This window comes from Lipotes vexillifer, unplaced genomic scaffold (genome assembly GCF_000442215.2).
Source record: "Lipotes vexillifer unplaced genomic scaffold, Lipotes_vexillifer_v1.1 scaffold822, whole genome shotgun sequence".
In the NCBI taxonomy this organism is placed as follows: Eukaryota; Metazoa; Chordata; class Mammalia; order Artiodactyla; family Lipotidae; genus Lipotes; species Lipotes vexillifer.
Genome location: NW_006770496.1, coordinates 1,850,452 through 1,866,133, shown reverse-complemented (window position 1 = coordinate 1,866,133; position 15,682 = coordinate 1,850,452). Strand labels below are relative to the sequence as shown.

Below are 15,682 nucleotides of genomic sequence, written 5' to 3'. Positions count from 1 at the left end.
CATCTGTGTGTGTGTGTGTGTGTGTGTGTGTGTGTGTGTGTGTGTGTGTGTGTAAGGGGTGGGAGCCTGTGGGTTGGCCCAGTTGATACCATATGCTCCCTCTGAAGATCAGAGGGATCTACCCCAGCTCCTATAGTAGCAGCTCGAGTCTCAGTCATGTGTATGTTCTTTAGGGCAGAGTCTTTGGCATTTATTTAATGCTGGGACCACAATTGAAATTTTAGCTACCGTAAGAGCTTAGTGCTAACAAAGATCAGCCACACCTTCATGAAATACCAACTGAGTGTATTAAACCTTGGTAAAACCACATTAATTTAGACAGGGAGGAAGCCAGTAATAAAATTGAAGGTATACTACAAGGTATTTTAAAATACATTAGGTTTCAAGTTTAAGAGTAATTGGGACAAAATGGAGTTTTTGCGGATATTTTGTGGCAGAGGCCCTTCAAAGAAGCCTGACTTGCAGACTTATTTGTAGCCAGCACGCCCAGATTTCTTGATCATAGTGTAACCCTTTGGATATCTCCCTGAATGCATATGGCTTAGAGAAGTGTCATTGGCCCTCGGTAATTTCACTGTCAGGATCTATATACTATTTGTCCTTTCCTTAGAGGACAAGGACTTCATCTTAGCAACATTTTTACCCTCAAAGCACATAATAGTTATCTCAGACATATTAATGGAAAGATTGCCTTCCTTATAGACTGTGCCTGAGAGGACTCATCCCTGATCAAACATAAACTTTCTTGAAAGATCTATGAATGTATAATCCTAATGTGTGAGACTTACTTTCTGGTAATTCCTCAAAACGACAAAACATTCTCACCAGGAATTTTAACTGCTGGTAGAGCCTGTGGGGCTGTCACAGCCCTTGGCAGCCAGGCAGTGAGTGGGTCGTGACTCACAGACAAGGCTAAGAGGAATGATGTTAGCCCCTTCCTCCCCAGCAGGAGTCAGCAAGACACCCATTCTTGTTCTGGGCCTCCACTACCTGCAGATCTGATGCTGTGGCATTTAACCTTCTCTTTCCTGAATAGTCAGGCTGAATTCCCACCTGTTTACTGAGGCAGCAGAGAATGTCATCACTGACTCAGGGCTTCTCCCCTGACCCCTTTTGCTCCCTGGCCTCTTTCTTAATCCTTAAGGGGTGGCTGAAGTCAAGTCTACAGATTATCATCATCATGTTTCTTGGCTCAAAGGCAGAATAAATGGGAAACCCCTTTTATTTGCTTGCCCCACCCTTAGCACAGTGCCCCAGGAACCAGACTCAGGTGTGTGGCTATTGATTAAGATGAGATCCACCTTAACCTGGGCAGAGCAATCAAGCCTGGAGGCTGAGCTAGCATTAACCTGCTTCACTGCCGGTTCCTGTCTGTGGGAACGAAGACTCAAAGATTGGATGTGGAGCAGGGCAGAATGGAGGCAATGAGAGGGCAGCAGCCCCCTGCTCAAGCTTCTCACCTTATGTGAGTTAGGAGCCTGCCAGAGGAGGAGTGAGGACGCTGGGTAAATCCCACCTACTTCCCCAGTCTGTTCGGGAAGGACCCTGATGCTTCGTTGAGGAATTTATGATTTATTTCTCATGGCAACCAGGCAGCGGGGATAATTTAGGATGTGAATAATAACTGAAAAACATTCAAGAAATTTTAGGTGGTTATAACTTTCTCCCTAATTGGATTGCCCCTACCCCCAAACTAGAGCTGTTTATATAGAACACATTTGTTCCACCTTTTGCTCTCATGCTGTGAAGTGCTGGTCTAGATCAGCGGCTGGAGGGAGGCCATCTGAGGATAACGCAAAGCCTAGAGCAGCGTTTCTCAACCTTGGTGCTATCGACATTCTCGGTTGTAGGGGGCTGTCCTGTGCATTGTAGATGTTTAGGAACATCCCTGGATTCTACCCCTTGGATGCTAGTAGCACTCCGTCTCCGGGGGTGATATGATAATGGGCGGCTGGGTTGCCCCTGGATGAGAAACACCGGCCAAGAGAATCCACCAAGTGATTGATGAGTCCCCTGATCAATCACCCTTTTCCTTTCCTTGTTCTCTTCCAAATTACGTGGAGTCATTTTTACATACTATGGTTGAGTCAAGGGAACGGCCTGGCATATCTGAGAAAATTTATGGAGGCAGAGTCTAACTGCAGTTCATGGGAAGAGAGTGGGATTTAAAGTCAGAAAACCCAAAGTCAAGTCCCTATTGGTGTGACAGAAAAACTTGGGAGCACATCTCCCCTACTCCCAACTTCCCTTCCCCAGGCATTTCTTAGCATGGGAGAAATCTAGGAGTCTGAGAACATCTGTTGGGGAACTGAACTTTTCATCCCCAAATGGCTCCAGGAGACAGGATCAGCCCAAGTGGTTGTCCTTCACATGTCCAAGGCAGCCCAGAATGGAGTCAAGTTCACTGTGTGATCATGTTATCATTTCTTAAGGGCGTGGTCAAAGCCATGTGAATAGGAGGAACATGCTTTCCTCATGAGAGGCTGGACAGTGTTTCCTTGGAATAATAACATTTGTGACACATTTCATAATTGAAGGGGAAAATGACTTCAGTCGCATCAGTGGGGAGCCTGGAATGTGGACATGTTCCATTGTTCCCCAGTGAAGGGACCCCAGTGAAGGGGTCAGACGCCTTTGAGAGCTGGTTAAAGGGTCCCTGCTCTTATGTGGGGCGGTGTGGGACTTCCTGCGGGAGCTGGTAGGGAGGTTGGCTTAAACAGGAACTACAGGAGGAGGACAAGAGGGGATTGAAAAGACACAAGGATGTTATGTATGCAAGGGAAAGCTCTCCACCTCTACCCACTAAGGAGGGTGCAAAGGAAGGAGTTTCAGGTCTTCCCCCTCTGAACTGCTCACCTGACTCATAAGGAACTGCTTGGACCTCCAGGACACTGTAGCACCTGGGCACTGTCGCTTGGGTTGGTCTAAGGAGGTGGCTATGGCAATACCAGGGAAAGGGCAGCCCCTTTCCATGAGAGACTGGCACAGGTGCTGTCGATATGGGGCTGAGGGGATGGTCCCCAGGCCCCTCCTTGTAGATGCCTGTCAGAGAGGCCTGAGGCCAGGACTGCCCATCCTCCCTCCCTGCTTAATTTTCTGCAGTAACACTTATCATCCTCTGACTTTTGGAGTCTTTCTCCCACTGTAACATAAGCCTATGTTGGCAGAGATTTTTAACTATTATGTTCACTGATGGTTACACAGTGCCTAGAACAGCACCTGGCATATAATAAGTATTTTTGGAAGGACATTCTTCCCTGAAACACAGAAAGAGAGCCCTGCTACACCCGGCTTGCATATACAATAAGCTGTGCAACATTTTGCAAGCTACACAACTTCTCTGAGCCTTAGTTTTTCCATCTATCAAATGGAATTATTAGAAACATTTATCTCACAGAATTGTTTTAAGGATCAGCATGGCAGCCCTTCCCAAGGTGAATTACTACTACTTTCACAATGTCTGTGAAGCATCTGGCATGCTAGAGATTCTATTAGAAATTTCTTGGAACTTTAAAGCATTTCAGAGCCAAGGACTCCAAGAGGGTGTAGAAGCAGGGAGCAAGCCCTCTGGAGGACCCTGTTCCACAGAACTCTAACTGGCCACCAGGGTGCACAGACGTCATTAGAATCATGGCCACTAGGGGGCACTCACCACTGAGGTTTGGAGAAATCCTTCCCTTTGTCTCCTTCCTATCTCTTGTTTGGGCTTCATTGGCTCCTTCTAGATTTCACCTTCAGTGAAGGAGTTTTAAACTCTTACCTTTCAGTTTGTCCTAATTCTTTGCCAAATACATCTGCGCTTTCTGACTTTGGATCTGGTTCTGGCCACCTTTGGATACTGACCTTTTAGATCCTGTACCTGGGTGCTCTTCCCTTCATCGTTCTGGTGGCATTTTAGGTGTATTCCTATATGGTTTGAACTACATATATTTGAACTACGAATACATCAACATTGTTAAAGAGTAAAAACATCTTCAGACTGATACCGAGAGGATGATATCTGCTGTGCAAATTATCCCAGAGAAAGGTTCCATCTGGTAAGCCGTATAAAATAACATGGCTGCCATTTGGCAGGTGAGAATCTAGATACTGCAGAGTCTGCATGACCTTTGAGTACAATTTTTCAGGAGTGGTCATTTCTGGGACGGGATCAATCCTCCTGTTCACAAAAGAAACAAAATATCTTAGTATATTATAGGATAAATGCATGCAAATATAAGACCCACCCCCAAAACACACACACACACACACACACACACACACACACACAGTAGTTATTGGTGTTATTTGCAAAATATTTCTGGTTTCTGGACTCCCTTGTGGTTGGGTGGGCCAGGTCTGGCCTATGAGCTGTGAGCAGAAGTGACATGTGTCATGTTTGGTTGTATGAGAGCCTCCAGGATGCCCTTACTCTCTGCCATGAGTCTGGGCAATGTTCTAGAAAGCAGCTGCTTCACCAATCTGAGTCCTGGAACAGAGCTCCATGGCGATCCCTGATGGACAATGTAGTGCGAGTGAATAAATATTTATTGCTTTATGCTACTAAGATTTTAGGGGCTGTTTGTTCCTGCAGCATAATTTCACCTATCCTGACTGTTACACACAGTTAATAGAATCAAAGGGGTCTGGTATTGCTTATTATTTGTTTGACACTTTGAGCTCTGCAACTTGGTCTTTAAAACTTTGCGCATATATAACAGTCAGGGAGATGAAATTTCACTGAGAAATGAAGTGGCATTATGTGTCCGCATGACAACTTTCCGTTCTACAATGAATTTGAACTTTCATGAATTTCCTGATAGACTGCTATTCCAGGCTATACCCCTGCAACAATATCTGTCAACAGATAATTCCAGTTTGCATCACTGCCTTTCTCTATATAGAAGTGCGTGTGCTCTATAGAGGATATATGAAATTTTAAATTATATTTTTATCTTCTTGTTCCACAAAATTAGTGAAAAAGGAAGTGTTGAAAGTAGTTATAAAAGCACAGTCCTAAAATCAAAGGATTTAAGACAAAGATGTAAATCATAAGTGAAAGTAGCAAATCTTTAGCTTCAATTAGACATTTACTGAATTTAAGCTGCTGGTCTTATTTTCATTTGGTTTGGAAAAGAACAAAAGTGAGGCTTGTACAAAATACTAGAAATACATCATTGAAAGTTCCATTTAAATCTCCCTTCCTTCCTTCCTTCTTTCCTTTCCCCTTCCTTCCTTCCTTCCCTCTTCCTTCCTTCCTTCCTCCTTTCTTTCTTGTTATCTTTAAAAGGCAAGGTATACACCTGGAGACTGTCATACAGAGTGAAGTAAGCCAGAAAGAGAAAAACAAATATCGTATATTAACACATATATGTGGAATCTAGAAAAATGGGATAGATGAACCAGTTTGCAAGGCAGAAATAGAGACACAGATGTAGAGAACAAACGTATGGACACCAAGGGGGGAAAGCGGGGGTGGTGATGGTAGTGGTGGGATGAATTGGGAGATTGGGGTTGACATATATACACTAATATGTATAAAATAGATAACTAATAATAACCTGCTGTATAAAAAATAAATAAAATAAAATTCAAAAAACAAAAAAACATGGCTTCCCTGGTGGCGCAGTGGTTGAGAGTCTGCCTGCCGATGCAGGGGACACAGGTTCGTGCCCTGGTCCGGGAAGATCCCACATGCCGCAGAGCGGCTGGGCCCATGAGCCATGGCCGCTGAGCCTGCGACCGGAGCCTGTGCTCCGCAACAGTGAGAGGCCTGCATACCGCAAAAAAAAAAAAAACCCAAAACAAAACAAACAAACGAAAAAAGATTTAAGGGAATAAAGAAAACTAAGGAGTGGCTAATTAATTTACATAATAGCATTTCAGAGGGCAATGATAAAGACTGAAGCCCAGAACCTAAGTGACTGGCAAGTTTAACATAATAATAACATACTTTCTATTGAACTGTTTAATACAACCTTTCCTCCTTCCCTGCTATTAAAAAAACACTTTGATGACTCTTATCTACTACAGAATGAAATTCAAACTCTGTGGCTTAGCACTGAGACCCTCTACTGTCTGCTCTTCCCTATGTCTCATTTCTTTTGCTTCTCAGGACAGGATGAACTGTTAATGCCAGTGTTTGTAGATGACCACACCTCATGTTACCCATTTTCTTTATTTTTGAAACTGCTACCTGGCCAAATGCTCAGTACTGTGAACTATACTAGTAGTTGTAGTGGGTAAACTACACTCCATGTAGGCAGGGATTTTGTTTTGCTCATTGCTGTATTTCTAGTGCTTGGAGCAGAACATTGCATGTAGTAACTATGTGTTGAATAAATGATTAAAGGATTGAATCAATAAATGTAAATACAGGGGAAAAAAGGCAAGGTATAAATAGGGATTCTAGAATATTTTTTGGCTTTAATATGTAAGTCTATTATTGTTCATTTTTTGCACCGTTGACTTTTGTACAAGCCTTCAGGAACATATCAAATTTGAATTAAGATACTAACCTGCATTAACCTGGGAGTTGAAAACAGAATTCTCTTTAGGCTTTAAAATGCCTGTTGTTAACCTAAATGGAATCATGCTATAAGTTATTTTCTATTTTAAGTCCTTAAAATTCCAGATTTACCTAATGATCCTGGAGTGGATTGAATAGCATCCCTCAGAATGTGCCCTTATTTGGAAACAGGGTCTCTGCAGATGTAATCAGTTAAGATGAGGTCATACTGGATTAGGTTGGGCCTTAAATACAATGACTAGTGTCCTTTTAAGAAGAGGAGAGACCCACACACATAGGGAAGAAGGCCATGTGAAGCTGGAAGTGGAAATTGAAGTTATGCTGCCACAAGCGAGGAATGCTGAGGATTGCAGGGAGCTGCTAGAATGATGAAAAGACAGGAAGGATTTCCCCTAGACTCGTCAGAGGGAGCATGGCCCTGCTGACACCTTGATTTTGGACTTCTAGCCTCCAACACTGTGAAAGAATAAATTTTCGTTTTTTGAACTCACCCAGTTTGTGATATTTTGTCACTGCAGCCCTAGGGAGTTTGATACAGCTTCCAAACCAGAAAAAGTAAGTTTGTTACTCACGAGCTGGACCCGAGACACAAGAGACATGGGAAGAGGAGACAGAAAGAAGCCCCTAGGGGTATCCACTATTGTCACTTTTAAGGGAACTGCTCCTAAATGGAAATTGGTGTTGTCATTTTGGAAGGAATTTTTCAGAATGTGTCAAAACTTGAAGTTGGTTTAATTTTTTTTTTTTTTTGCGGTATGCGGGCCTCTCACTGCTGTGGCCTCTCCCGTTGCGGAGCACAGGCTCGGGACGCGCAGGCTCAGCGGCCACGGCTCACGGGCCCAGCCGCTCCGCGGCATGTGGGATCTTCCCGGACCAGGGCACAAACCCATGTCCCCTGAATCGGCAGGCAGACTCTCAACCACTGCGCCACCAGGGAAGCCCCTGGTTTAACTTTTGACCTTGACATTTCTCTTTTGGGAAGTTGTCCTATCATAACATTTCCACAAATGTGCAAAAATGTACATACAAGTATGACAACATTTCTTGGAATAGAATAAAATTGGGAAAAGCTAAAAAGCCTGGCTATATAAATTATAGTAGATCCATGCAGTAAACATCTATACAGCCATTAAAAAGAATGAAGTTACTAGATATAGGTGATGGTTGCACAACATTCTGAATGTACTCAATGCTACTGAATCGTTCACTTTAAAATGCTTAATTTTACATTATGTGAATTTCACCTCAATAAAACAAAATTTTTTTAAAAGAATAATCTGTATGTCTTAGCATGGAAAAGACTGCTAAAAAGTATTGTTGAGCGAAGAGAACAAATTACAGAGCAGTGAGCATAATATTATTTTATTTCAATGAATATTAATCAGTCTGTAAATTAGAACTTACATAGAAAAAATCTGGCTGCAAATACAGGAAACATCTCTATTGGTTAGCTCTAAGCAGTGGTGGTGGGGTGGTAGGGAGTGATTCTGGAGAAACTTTCACTTCCTAGGCCTGTATTATTTGAACTTCTCACAACACATGTTATTTTGTAATCAGAGAAGCAGTCAAAATGAAAGGGGTTCTCATATCATTTTTATTCTTTCTAAAATGAGGAAGAAAGCTAAATATTAATGGGAGGGGCAGAAAACATTGTAATTTTATGTCATTTCCCCTCCACCTATGTCACTTAGTGAAATAAAATGACTTTTCACGTTGTTGCTGTCCAGAGAGTGACAGGCCGACCATGAGTGTGAAGGTCACACGGGCCAGGTTGTGAGGGGCAATATGTCGCTTCACGGAGGAAAAGGTGGAGCAAGTCTGACGTTCGGGGCGTTTGGTGTGGTTGGTGTATGTGCTTCTGCACTGGGTCATGAGTTCCTTGGACTTTCTGAGAGAGAGAAAGAGATCGGAGGAAAGAGAAAGAGCTGTCCCCTTGTACAGAACCCCAGCATGTAGAATAAAATGCTATATTCATGTTTTTCATTACTTTGGGGAAAATTATATGACTTTATGAATAAAAAGCTCTCTAGCCTGCATAAAAAGCACTCAGAAGGATTTGAGAATAGGTTGCCTACCTACTAGGGGCCAAAGGTTGGTTAAGGCTTTGGCTTGATTTGCAGATGTACAGAAGCCCTAGAAGGACCGCGGTTTGTGAAGGGGATTCAGGCTGCCTTGTGCGTTTGTTCAGACCGGGAGAACGAGGTTCAGAGTGACCAGGTTTTATCTTCACTGTGTGTTTGGAGTGTGACTGCAGGGGTGAAACAAAGCAAGCTGGGTGTCTATATCCTGTCTTCTGTCATTGGTAAAGCTAGAATGCATGGCTATTAACTTTTGCCTTGGCATCTCAGGGTTTTGTGGGTTTTTTTCTTCTGCTGATACAACAACGCTTTGGCACAAAGCAATGATGCTGAGCTAAGACTCTCCAACCACCTAAAGGCAAGATGAGTTAAGATGGAACAAACTCTCCCACACTCCCTACTTAATGATTATTTTTTAGTTAGAGACACAACCCTGATGATAAACAAAGAATCTCAGCTAATTTGCATTTATGAAAGGGCACCTCACAAATTAAGCAAGCATAACCAAAATGGCTAATTGCTAAGCGAATGTAAGCCTTGGTATATATCCAGAGAAAAACATGGTCTGATAGGATACATGCACCCCAATGTTCATTGCAGCACCGTTTACAATAGCCAAGACATGGAAGCAACATAAATGTCCATCGACAGAGGGATGGATAAAGAAGATGTGGTACATATATACAATGGAATATTAATCAGCCATCAAAAAGAATGAAATAATGCCATTTGTAGCAACATGGATGGACCTAGAGATTGTCATACTGAGTAAAGTAAGTCAGACAGAGAAAGAGAAATATCCTATGATATCGCTTATATGTGGAATCTAAAAAGAAATGATACAAATGAGCATATTTACAAAACAGAAATGGACACACAGGCTTAAAGAATGAACTTATGGTTCCCGGGTGGAGGGAAGGGATAGTTAGGGAATTTGGGATGGACATGTACACATTGCTATATTTAAAAAGGATAACCAACAAGGACCTACTATATAGGTCCTGCTGGATCTACCTATAGCATAGGGAACTCTGCTCAATGTTATGCTGTAGCCTGGATGGGAGGGGAGTTTGGGAGAGAATGGATACATGTATATGTATGGTTGAGTTGCTTTGCTGTGCACCTGAAACTATCACAACATTGTTAATCGGCTATACTCCAATATAAAATAAAAAGTTAAAAAAAAAAAAAGAATGGAATCCTTGGTGTTTCTGCTGGAATATTCTCCAGTCATCTTTGCTCCATCACGTACAGCTAGATAATTTACATACACGCATCGCCAGGTAAACCCTGTAGTGTGTATAGCAAAACTAACCAATTCTTAGTTCAGGCAAGGGCAAAAGGGTCTTAGTGACAGGTGGTGGGTCACCTCCTTTGGACGCCATAGATGGTCCCTCTGACCCTGTCCCTGAAAAACTCTCAACACCCTTTGATCTGTATACTCTTTCTCCTCCTGTGATTTTTGAGGGGACTTGGCACTAGTACTTTGGGACCAAAGAGTCCCAGTGGTTTGGGAAACACCTCCTAGGCCTGCCTTGCTGTCAAAGGCTGAATGGGCTGAGCTGAAAGTGTCTAAACCTCTTCACGCAGGTGCTCTGGAGCCCACGTCAGGTTCACTTTGCCATCCCGCGTTTGCCTGCCGCGGCAGTGCCCTGCATCCTTCCTCACACGCTGGTGAGCTCACGCCGGTCAGTCCTAGAGAGGTGAGGGGTTGGGAGTGCAGGGCTTACAGAGGAGAACAATGAAAGCCAGGTTGAGAGACGTGATGCTCATTCCAGGAAAATAATGGGAGAGAAGATGGTGCCTAGCACCACGCTCTCACACGTCAGGAGCACGTGGTGGGCTTGGAACAGATAAAGAGCCTAGTGTTTCGGGTGGCTCAGAGTCTGTCCCTGTCCTAATGAATTGTGCCTGATCACGCAAGGTAAGCCTCATGACTTGGGTGCAGGGCCAGACGCGATCATTTCATTACCCTGGCGGGTGTTCCAGCCAGATTTCACTGATGGCTGACGGCAGGGGTGCCCCCCTCTCAAGGAAGAAGGCAAACGGCCTCTGCAGAAAACGTTGCCCAGAACCAGAGAGAAAGCCCAGAGGCCTGCTGTGGTTGAGTGCTCAGATTTCACTCACAGCTAGCTTTTGTATGTTTGAAGCATCCAGGTAATAGAGGTAGCCCTTGGCTTCAGGCCCCGCAGTTGTAATCACATTATTGACCTCCCACCCAACCTCCTTGAGGAGGCATCTTGACATAGACTGGGAATGAGGTGGGGTCTCAATGGGCCCACATTACCCAATGCATAGAGATTCTGGGTCCCCTAAAAGAGGATATGGCCTGGAATGTGCTGGCTGGTAGAGAAACTCATTATTCCCTCGGCTACCCACACCTTCACTGAGGAGGCTGGGAGAGAAGACTCCTCTGAGCAGCAGAGTTCTATCCATTCTCTTCTCTGTTGGTTTTCTACCCTTGACTGGATAGAATGGATTGTTTCCTGGCAGTTCAGGCTCCTTGGAGTCTGTGATCTACCAGCATCTTGACTGCTTCCTCTTAATGCAGTGCTGACCAGCTGCCCTAGGTGACAACTGAAACATCGGCATTGCAGAAAAACACTTGGGAGCCGGCGACACAGACAACCTCTGTAGGGCGGCTCTGGCTCTCTCCATTAGGTGAAAAATGTTCAATTTATAATGTCTAGGTCCACTATAAAAAATGGAACCACGTCCATTTCTGTGGCTAGTGTTAGACGCTTGTATTTTTTTTTATACATTTCCAGTAATTACAATGTTTTTTTCAGGGATGTTGTAATTGGATATTGGGGAAGGTTTGTCATCGCCCTTTATGGCTTGAGATTCTTGAGGCCATTCCCATTTCTCATTGCTGCCCTTGCTACCCAAGCCTCTGCTGCTGTAGCTCACTCATACTTGCCCTATTTCCAGGAATTTTTCTCCTTCTGTATCACTCACATTCTATAGCTTTTGAAGGCAATGATAGGAGAAGCCCAAAGAAGTTGGGTTAGCTTAGGCCAAATTGAGTAGAGGTACAACAAGAAAGCTAGGTTTGTCTATTTTACCTTTCCTCTTGAATTCCTGATGCTAAAAGCTATCTTGCAATCATGACCTTCATTCATTTAACAAGTATTTATTATCTACGTTTGTTTAGAGAATTGAGAAAGAAGCACATAGCTGCATTATTTTAGTAAAAGCTAGCATCGTTGTAAAAAAGAAAAGAGAAAAGTCCAGCAAATATCCTAAAAGTTTTTTCAGGATGGACTTATGCAATTCGTTGCTGGCTTGAGCTTTTATGAAATCACTTTGCTCATTTGGGGTAATCTCCTCGACATTCTGGCAGATGGGGAGGTATACTTGCCATCTGTCTTTATTTTTCTAACCCCTCCACAGGACGTTGCAAAGTGGGCACTGTGGGGACATCCCACACTGCCAACTCCATTCTTTCACCCAAATGCTTGCTGCTTCTCTGCCCGGATCCCCGGAGGGGAGAGAGGCTGGCATGGGTCTCTGGCTGATGTCTGCCTGCCCTTTGGCTCCTTGGAAAAGGAAGAGCAGGACTGGGCTGGAGGGGCCTCTGCGTGTACAGCTTCTGCTGAAAAAGTGCAGTTTCAGGGATTTTGGGCTCTTGGACGAAAAGACTCTTTCTGCAGGTGTTTTTTACACAGTATAACCAGCTTGTTCTCTGTCCCCTCCAGCAGGACAGGATCCAGAGGTTGGAGGGGCACTGGCTGACCTGACCATAGGTTTGTTCTGTTTTGTGATGGGACTGGGGGTTGAAGCTCATTGCTTCTCCTTCCATAAGCTCCTTGAAGTTAGGGACGGTGGCCTCTTTGCCATCATATCCCAGAGCCAGGCACACAGTTTGGCATTTCATAGGTGGTCAATACGTACGTTTAAAAGTGAATTCATAAAAGAAAGCAAATAAGGCAAGTGTGGACTGTAGAAAGAGTACAGACTTTAGTCAGAGAACCCGGAAGGGCTCTCAGCTTTGCTGCTCAATAGCAGCAGAAGCAAGTTCCTTACCTAACCTTGCTGAACCCCAATCTCCTCATTTGTAAAATGGGACAATCACATTTGCTTCTTAGGGCTGCTCTGGGGATGACCTGATATAGAGACGGGTGTGGCTCTTGGCTTATGGAAGGTTTTGGGAGTGTTTGCTATTTACTGGAGAGTTCCAGGTGGGTCATTACAGAGCTACCTTGGGTCCTCAGCATGTAGTCTTGGCCGACTTGGGGTTCTACGGACAGTGGTAAACCAGTCTAGGGGCTGCCAAGGCAGGGCATGTCAGTATCTCTGGATTGCAATGTGGTATCTCCTGCCCTGAGCTCACTTCACCGTTTAGGCCTACACCTCCTTCACCATAAGAGTTCTGGAGCTCTCATGGAGGTATCCGTGAGGGCAAACACACGTTCATAATATGGAACCATGTTTTTAGCACAGGCTTAGAAACTTGGTGAGTGAAGTGCGAGAAAGCAAAAGGTGGGCAGTGAACAGGGTGGCCTGCTTCTAGCACCTCTTGGGTTGGAGTCCAGCTCTGCCATCAGTCGATTAATTGGGCAAGTCGTGTCACCTCTCTTGGCTTTGCTTTCCTGTTTTACTAAAATGATGCGTGGGTGGCGACTGGGGAGTTGTTTTAGAGCTGATCTCACCTATTTTTTTTTTTTTCTTTTTGGCCATGATCACAGGACAGATGGCATTCACATGTGCAGCATATTCTCAGGGGTATGCACAGACTTCGAGAAGCCTTCCAAAATGTTGTGGGGGACTGAAGGCATTCAACATTTTGAAATCACTACTGATATTAGCAGTTTAGCAGAACTACTTTCTTACGATGGGCCATGGGCATAAATAGGATTGGCTGTGAATTATGCGCAGTTTCTTTGCAAAGTTCCAAGTCTATGCTGTCTCGACCACGTGGGTAAGTGAATCAGAATATGAGTGAGGAAGCTGTTCTTATGAGATAGCTGTGATTTTGCCTTATTTTATTTAAAAAGCCATGATTCTCAATCTTGGATTTTTGATTAGCACTAACATATTTCTTGCGGTATAACTCAGAGTTGATCATGACACACTCCTTTGTTATGAATCAGAGCAAAGAATTAATGGGTCAGATATTCTTAAAGTCTTTCTGCTTTGCAGCTTGGTTTTGTTGATTTCACATGTGTCTAGGACTTGCTAAGATAGGGAAATTCAGTTCCACAGCAGGCTACTGTAATGGAGTGGATCGAGTTGAGAGGACAGGGAAACTCAGAGTCAAAGAATTTTCCAAACCTTTCTCAGTAACTCACCTGTTGCAGACATCATTTCCAATCATGGCGTATATGACAATGGCTGGTTGGTCCAACAGCTGGTTCCTAGACAAACTGAGAACCCATAGATGGAATCTGAATGTCAAACACTTGGAAGCCTAGCTGTGAATCTTTGTACGACCATCATCTTGGTAACTTTTTGCTATTTTTCTTTCATTCCCATTTCCCTCTTCTCTATAAATTTTAACCCACTTTTCCATCAGGAAAAGACCACATAAATGCATAGAACTAAAAGAGTAGATTGAAGTCTCCCGTAGGGGGACACACTACTGTCTTTATAGCATGTTTCACAGAATTTGTCATGAATAAACACAGGTGAGTTATCTGAGTTACTTGTGTCCAGACGTGTAGGACATTATTACAGCTGTGGACCTGTGGTCAACTTTGAAAAATCAAGGGTTTATCAAGGTTTCTATTCTGGACACCCAAGGCCTTGCTTCTGAATTTTAAGTCCAATACAAGCACAAAATTGTTTTCTTGTTCATAAAGCAGGATTAAGAAGCAATACTTTGGCCAGACCTAAGTTTTACCCACGTTGTATGCATTTTTATGGACACATGTAAATTTATCACTTCCTATGGTCACTGGCCCAAGAAGTGACAACTTCCAAGTGTACGGAAAGTGACTAACAAGTTATGGATGCTCAGTATATGTGGTTACTGGGTAACAACAGAGAGTTTTTTTTTTTTTTTTTTTTTTTTTGCGATACGCGGGCCTCTCACTGTTGTGGCTTCTCCCGTTGCGGAGCACAGGCTCCGGACGCGCAGGCTCAGCGGCCATGGCTTACGGGCCCAGCCGCTCCGCGGCATGTGGGATCTTCCCAGACCGGGGCACGAACCCGTGTCCCCTGCATCGGCAGGCGGACTCTCAACCACTGCGCCACCAGGGAAGCCCCAACAGAGAGTTTTTATTCATTTTTCAAAATAGAAACCTAACTTAAAAATGACTTCTTGTATCCCTCCCTTTTCCACTTACCTTTCTATAAATCTCTCCAGGCTTTGGGAAGATGCACCTTAAAATTAAGAAAATAATTAAAGTTAGTAACTTCAATTCAGCACAATCAGTATTAGAGTTTTTGTTTTGTTTTTTTTTTTGGTACGCGGGCCTCTCACTGTTGTGGCCTCTCCCGTTGCGGAGCACAGGCTCCGGATGCGCAGACTCAGCGGACATGGCTCACGGGCCCAGCTGCTCCGCGGCATTTGGGATCTTCCTGGACCGGGTCACGAACCTGTGTCCTCTGCATTGGCAGGCGGACTCTCAACCACTGTGCCACCAGGGAAGCCCCCAGTATGAGAATTTGATTGATTGACTGAAATCATGGAAGAAGCATCATTGTACACTCAAAGTTCATCCAAACCATCATGCTGACGGGAATGACTTCATCCTGCAACTCTCCTTAATGGGTCTTCTGTTTGCTTGGCATTATAATTAACATAATCCTAAAAATTTTAGATTCACAGGTTTCAGGACATTTCCTAAGCATGAATGGGTACACTTTCTAGTAGATGTGAGAAAAAGGTATAAATCTATCAGCAAAGACAGATACTACCCAAAGATTAAGGAATGAGTTGAGGGATGAGAGGTACCGTAAAAAGGATTATTTGAGAACTGCCCATCTCCCTAGAAATCCCCATTTAATTGCCTGCCAGTATTCCTGCTCACTCCTGAGGCTCCTCCTGACTGGCTGGCCTGTGCAAGGTTTAGATTGTAGACTTGAAATATTTCAGCTCCTGTAGTGACATGCATAACCATCCTTCCCTCACCCTTGTTACCACCTGTCATGC

The 15,682-nt window shown here is 43.9% G+C and overlaps 1 protein-coding gene across 2 annotated transcripts in view; it reads right to left on the bottom strand.

Annotated features, from left to right (window-relative positions):
* Positions 1-15,682, bottom strand: part of AOAH (acyloxyacyl hydrolase) — a 179,296-nt gene that overhangs the window by 23,438 nt on the left and 140,176 nt on the right. For both annotated transcript variants that reach the window (XM_007446115.1, XM_007446116.1), the window contains 3 exons: positions 14,874-14,910; positions 13,878-13,952; positions 3,987-4,159 (listed from right to left, as the gene is read on the bottom strand). In XM_007446115.1, coding sequence (XP_007446177.1) covers positions 3,987-4,159; positions 13,878-13,952; positions 14,874-14,910 — 285 coding nt within the window. The remainder of the gene's footprint in view (positions 1-3,986; positions 4,160-13,877; positions 13,953-14,873; positions 14,911-15,682) is intronic.